General features: G+C 44.7%; 1 protein-coding gene across 1 annotated transcript; it reads left to right on the forward strand.

Moving 5' to 3' along the window:
• The first annotated feature begins 3,189 nt into the window (after window positions 1–3,189).
• Window positions 3,190–6,394, forward strand: ccno (cyclin O). The gene is given in 3 exon segments (NM_213672.1): window positions 3,190–3,604; window positions 4,202–4,387; window positions 5,427–6,394. Coding segments are annotated over 3 exon segments (1,062 nt in total). The 5' UTR covers window positions 3,190–3,217; the 3' UTR covers window positions 5,916–6,394.
• Window positions 6,395–6,997: the final 603 nt, after the last annotated feature.

The following is a 6,997-nucleotide window of genomic DNA, read 5'->3' on the forward strand; positions in this document are numbered from 1 at the left end:
CCAGTATTACAACTTTATAGGCTATGTATTTGCCAGTAAATTTGTGATAACTATTCAATCCACCCCCTCCTCTGATCTGCCCCTTTCACCCTGTCCTAGTTCCTATGCTTACCAAATCCCCAGCTGATTCCATGCATGATGACACAACTCTGTCACCTTAACATCATGACTCCGCCCCACTGACATCACAATTCTGAGCCTTCAACGCCTCGATCCCACCCCATTGCAGGCATGCCTCCAGACAGGCCAGTAAACTTCTGCTAGAAAGGTAACAATATGGCATGGCCATGGTACTTGCAGGGTTAATATACAAAGAAGCACTGCTCTGTGCACTTGGCGCATATTTGCATTTATAGTGGTTGACTGAAGGCAAGAAATGGGTTAAATGCTTTAGTAAAATTGTACATATTTAGGCTAAAAACCTCCAGTACTGGCACTTTAAATGCATTTCCTGTTCAACTGGGGGAGGGGGTGCATATTGAGTGCTTTTCAGGCAGCTTTATCCATGAAAACAAAAAATGTGACAATCTAACTTAGAATTAAGAATATTGTTAAAAGAACTAAGTTTTTTTTTAGAGAAAGTCAAACCTCAGGAGCCTTTTTGTAACTAGTGTCTATTGCAATTGCTTTCTACTTGATCAGCCAGCATTTATACAACAGTGTTAAAATGTGGTAAGTGGGTTCTGCAATGCTTAAACATTGTACTAGCAGCACTGATATATATATATATTTTTTTTAAATATATATAATGACAGTCTCTAAAAAGTAAATAAATTCCAATAAATGGATGATAATATGATACTGGGTTAACTTCACCGATCTGCAAAAAAATAAAAAGCAGTACTTACCTGGGGGCCAACAGTTGGTATTACAATAGGACTCCTGCAGCTGCACTTCCTGCACTCCATTATGTGTAGAATGATCACGGCATGACTGAAACTGATACATTTATATGTTCATTCCCTGTGTGTCTATTTTGCCTGATTTTGAAAGAGGTGCTTGTGCCCAATGTGTTCTTCTTTCTGCTTTGTCAAATGGAACTACCAGACCAGTGGATAACCAGGGGCTCTTCTATTAAATGCAGGCTGCAGGGCTGTATGGTGCAAACTGAATGTCTCAGAACTAAATATGGTAGGTATAACCCAAGGTAGTACTGGTGGGCAATGGTGTTTTAGTTAGGCTACTTATTATTCCCCTATGGGTGAAGGTTACTTGGTAGCAGCCAGGCCCGGACTGGCAATATGTTGATTGCGGCTAATGCCAGAGGAGCTGCTGTAAGATGCCATAGACAGTCACTATTACTGGGCTCTGGAGACCTGTTTGGTCCTCTGTGTACTTGGAATGCCAGGGCCTATTTTTAAATTTTTAACCAGACCTGGTAGCAGCTGTCCCCAGGCTACAGGTAACTCAGTGGGTTAGTTCACTCCAGTCTATATTTGGCAGTATCCCTCCCCCTGGGTACAGGTAACTTGGTGTCACTAATTCCCCCTGGCTGTGACCTTGTGGCACTGCTCCCCACAGAATGCTGTAGCTTAGTACATGGTGGCACTGCTCCCCACAGAATGCTGTAGCTTAGTACATGGTGGCACTGCTCCCCACAGAATGCTGTAGCTTAGTACATGGTGGCACTGCTCCCCACAGAATGCTGTAGCTTAGTACATGGTGGCACTGCTCCTCTGACTGTAAATTACTTAATGGCATTGTTTTACATTACTGAGCTCACTGTGGTACCCCAGAGCCACATCTGATTAGAGAAAGAGGAGGCACTGGCCTCCCACCCATGGCATAGTGAAAAAAAAAACAAAATAGCCAGGCATACAGTAGCCTCTTGCAGCAGGTGTGTGAGGCACCTCAGCACCCTGCTCTTAACCTCCACCCAATGCAGTTCAGGCCTCCAGTAAAGTTGTGATTAAATGTGAGTGCTAGGAAATGTAGTCACATCCCCCATATCATATAAGAATATAACAAATCATCTGTAAGGCTAAGGGTACATGGGGCTTATCATCTGCATTTCTGTGCAAGTGTTTTGTGTGCAGGTGGAGAAAAGCAGACTTGCTTCTTCATGTAATGCCACTGACCCACACAGTATTGGCCTGGGTGCAGACAAATAGATTGGATAGATATGGATGAGAAAATTAATACTTTCACACTAAATCTGAGGCGTGCATGGGCACACAGGCCAACGCTGTGTGGGTCAGTGGAGTTACACAGAACATGGGATGGGAAAGGATCCACTTTATGTACAAAACACAAGCAGATCATCAGCACAGTGTGCCCTAAGCCCTGGCACAGGGGTGTTTGACTGCTATTGCCATCTGGCAGAAAACTGCCAAAGCATCCCTGCCCATCTGTACCCACTCCTGGTCTTATGGAAACACTGTGGCAGCTGCTCCTGAGTGTTCATAGGGGCTTCAATCAGACTGCTGTGTGCCCTCAGCCATAGACTGTCATTAACCAAAGAGAATGCAGACCTTGTGGCTGAGGGGAGTGGGGGCAAGAGTATAAAGAGCTCAGTGGTCCTAATTAATTAGTATTTTAATATAAATTTGTGAAACAGATAAAACTAATATCATGGGGCCAAGTTACATCTATTTGGGACAGTAGCTATATAGCTAGAAATGAGCAGCTGCCTCCCTGTGGTGCCAGTAATGAGTCAGACTGCTAACCGGGCCCGGACTGGCAAACTGTGGCTTGTGGCTAATGCCAGAGGAGCCGCTGTGAGAGGCCACGGAAGGTCGTTGTTGGGTCTCTGTGTACTTATAATACAAGGGCCTATTTTCACTCCCAGACCTGCCTCTAACTTCTGTGAGGGTGACAATATGGCGGATCACTGGCGACAATAAATCTGCTGATCCTTTGTATATTAACTATTGCTTTGAATTAGCAAAGAAAAGACCAGCTCCCTGGCTGAATCCTGAGGCAAGCGCCCCGAGTTCCCTAGCCCAGGGCCAGAGCTGCTGCACCTGAAGAACCCATTACCATGGCAACCGGCAGGCGCGCTCCTGTGGCGCAGCGGGAATTGCCGGGAGTTGCTGGGAGCTTCTTCTTAGCGAGCGGTACTTTCGCCGGGAAAAGTTTCCTCTTGACGTCACGCAACAGAGGTTCCCTTCCCCCGACCAATCAGCAGTGAGCACAGCTGGATATTAGAATGAGGGGACTGGCGGAGTCAGGCAGACGGGCTTGGGATGTGTAAGTGAGCGGAGGGCACAGACTGAACATGGTGACCTGTAGCATGAGATGTACGGAGGAGCGGCTGCTGGGAGCGCCATTAGACTCCGGCAAAAGGAAAAGGGACAGTGTATCCCCGGGGGACGCCACACCGGGTGACAGAGGAGAGGGGACCAAGAGAGCCAAGTATTCCCGGCACAGGAAGCAGAGACTGGAGCTGAGGAGCTGCGATTCCGGGGTGGCCGATCTGTATGAGACTCCGAGCCCTTCCCCAGTCGCCCCCTGTCCGACCTATGAGCCCTGGGACACCTGCCCCCCCATGTCCGATAGACTCGGCCTGCAGAGCTTCCGGGACTATGGGGAGGGCTGCTACCTGTTCAACAAAAGCCTGGAAGACAAGTTCCTTACAGTGGATTGCTTGGCTCATCAGCCCCAGGTAGGCTTCTCCCTACTGTCTCTGCTTCTGACTCCCGAAATAATGTAGCACCATTCAGTTCCCCCCACTGACCTGCTTCTGCTACATTGTTTCAGTAGTCAGAAGGTTGCTTAGCATTGCATTGTCTCTCTGTATGCAAAAAACCCCCCAGTTGAGGAGCCCTTAGAGCCATCAGCTATTCCCTGCACACACAGTGACTGCTGCAAGCTATAGTCAGCTAATACTGGGCAGCTGCAGGTTACTGACCCACTCCTTCAGCAAATCGACTGCATTCTGCTGAGTCAGAATTAGCAGGTCATTTTAGTATATTCCAGAATAGGGGATTCAAGCTGGTGCCCCCCAGCTGTTATTCAGCCAGATTGTCCCAGTGCTCTGGGAACTCTAATCCTGGTCCCTGTATTCTGCAAGACTGCAGCTATCAGCATTGTGATTTTGGGAGTACTGGAAGTTGAGGTTGGGAGGGCTGCAGTTTGCCCCTGTATCTTACTGATTCTGCATTTCCGGATTCTCTGTGTAACAACTAGGCAGGAAGTCCAGTGTATGAGTAGTAGGTCAGTGGGGCTGAATTTAATCGTATTATTTATGTTTCATTCACAGATAAAGGCAGAGTCTCGCTGTAGACTCATCAGCTGGCTGATCCCTGTACACCGACACCTTAAACTTGGCTTTGAATCCCTTTGCCTCGCAGTCAGTATCTTGGACAGATTCCTCGCCTGCACGCCAGTTGCATCCGACTGCTTCCAGCTTGTGGGTGTCACTTCTCTCCTTATTGCATGCAAGCAGGTACGTACTTACCCCGGGGCATAATTACTGTGTTTCATCTGGTTAAACCCTTCTACTATAGAACCTTTCTTCTTACTGATCCCTGGGGAGATTAGCTGTGTAGAAATTGAAGCTCTCCATCTGCTGCCAAATCTGTCCTGGTGCTGATGGGAACCATAACAAAGTGCTGCATTCTGAGATGATTTACTTGCACTTAAATGGTTTGCTGTCTCTGCTTGGATAAGTACATTCTATTTTGGAATGGTTGCTGTATAGCAGTCCTAACTAGTTACTTTTGGTCATAGGTTGGTTCCACCTTGCCACCTAGTCAGTAACACACTTATTTAAAGGAAAAGGAAACCTAGAATCACTTGGGAGCAAGCTGTTAGGCCACCCTTCAGCAAATCTAGTCCACCTCCTACCCAGAACTGGAGCTCTTGTTATTAAACAATAAAAATCACCAGCCCTGTGTACTTTATGCTGAGTATCAGGCACCATCTTTTTCTGACCTCTCAGGTATCCCCTGTGCCGATTCTAGAAGGGTACATGCACAGTACAATGCTTGTTCTGGGTGGCCAGATAATAACAGGGAGGCTGGATAAAGATGGTGGCACAGCACTGGGTAGAAAGTATTCAGGGCTGGTGCTAAGGGGAGCGGTAATTGGCCAACAACTTGGCACCCCTTAGTGATTTTAGGTTTCCATGTCCTTTAGGCATAGTATATAGGCTGCACTGTTCTATATTCTGTTATACTAATGACTGTAGGTTATCTTATATAGAGAACCTTTATTACCTGCATGTTAATATTTATTGTGTGGGAATGGAAATACTTCTTGTTCTGCTGAAGTAAAATAAAATATCACACACAAACACATTAAACCAATGCCCCAATATTTAGGGGAAATGGCAGAATACTTTCCAGGATTCACAGAGCAATCATGTTCATCATTGTCTCTAAGACATGGTAGTGCCCTTGTTATTTCCATTGGGTAGAAAGGCCATACAGATCCTGCATTGTTGCTATTATTGTATCATTTAATGTTATGCTGTAATTTTTCAGGTGGAGACCCGGCCCCCACGTGTGAAACAGCTGCTCGCTCTGTGCTGTGATGCTTTTTCCAGGGAGCAGTTGTGCAATTTGGAGTGCATCATCCTTCTCAAGCTGCACTTCCGACTTGGAGCCCCCACTATAAACTTCTTTCTGCAGCACTTCTCTCTTCTGAGAGTGACCAGTATGGAATCCTCTGACACCGAGCTGAGTGAAGCCACCAAGTCCCTAACTGTTGCTAGAGGCATTGCAGAACTGAGCCTGGCAGATTATGCTTTCAACTCCTACCCTCCATCCCTCATGGCTGTGTGTTGCCTGGAAATAGCTGAGCGTATGCTGTGCCACAGGAACCCAATCAGTGTGCGGGTCAGTGGCTATCAGGAGAGCTTAATACAGGAGTGTGTGGGCAAGATAGACTTACTTGTCTCCTTAAACCAAGACTCCTTGCATCGCCTGCTGCCAAGTCAGTTTGCTGTCAGGAGTATCAAAGTGGAAAACTGAGCTGATGGGACTCTCTTTACCTTCTGAGACTGATTTCCATTTTGTGTGAAGCTAAAGCTAAACCTTAGCAAGCTAACATGACCCTCTTAGTAAAGTGCTGCTATGTGTTCCTCAAGGATAATTTAACCATTTCAGGGGCATTAATACAATGAAGTACTTATATCATAAATATTAATTGAAGGTATCCTCGTCTAGCAGTATTGCCTTTTAACTAAAGACTTGAATTTGTTGTTTTTTAATGCAACTAGCTTAATTTATTTTTAGTGCAATATTTATATTCTAAACTTTACTAGAAACTAAATGTTTTACTGCTGTTGTGTTTAATAATGGTTTGCACTGATAACCTTTGGTTACGCCACTCTGTGTTATTTGTATATACTGTACATAATCTGGTACATGCGCTGCGTTGGCTTATGAGCGGCCAGGAGGTGCTGATATGGATATGAAGATTGTTCTACTTGATTAAAATGTTTAACATGTGTGTGCTTCCCAGTCTGTGTTTTGATTAAAATAGGAAGTAAATCTATATCTATCTTTTTTTTTTTTTTTTTTTTAAATAAGAGCTTATTTCATTGGGTTTGAATTTCTGCCAAAATCTATTTTAAAGGTGGACGTAAACTGCTCAAAGTTTGGACAATGAACAGAAATGCTGTTATATGCAAATTTCCAATAGAATTACATTAATTACAATGTATATCTGTCCCTTTTTATTCTTTCCCTTGGTGGTTCTCACTTTTGAAGCAGTGTAACAAAGCCCAGCTATTAGGACAGGACCAGCTGTTCAGAAAGGGATATTTGGAAAGGTGCTTAGAATTACAGTACATATTATATTATTTACCTTCTATTTTGTGTTTACTTGCCCTTTATTCTGAATTACTGAATCTCTAACAATGAAAAAACAATGATGTGCATTTCTTTTGGCTTGCCACTACTTCCATTAAACCAAATTTGAACCAGGTTTCTGGAATGGAGCAAATTTTGCTCACATGACTACATAATTTCCATATGAGGAAATGAGTTATAACAGGATAGATCACCTAAGCCTAATCACCAGTGTTGGCTATTGCTTTGGATATTCGGAC

Source organism: Xenopus tropicalis, chromosome 1, assembly GCF_000004195.4.
Source record: "Xenopus tropicalis strain Nigerian chromosome 1, UCB_Xtro_10.0, whole genome shotgun sequence".
Taxonomy (NCBI): Eukaryota; Metazoa; Chordata; class Amphibia; order Anura; family Pipidae; genus Xenopus; species Xenopus tropicalis.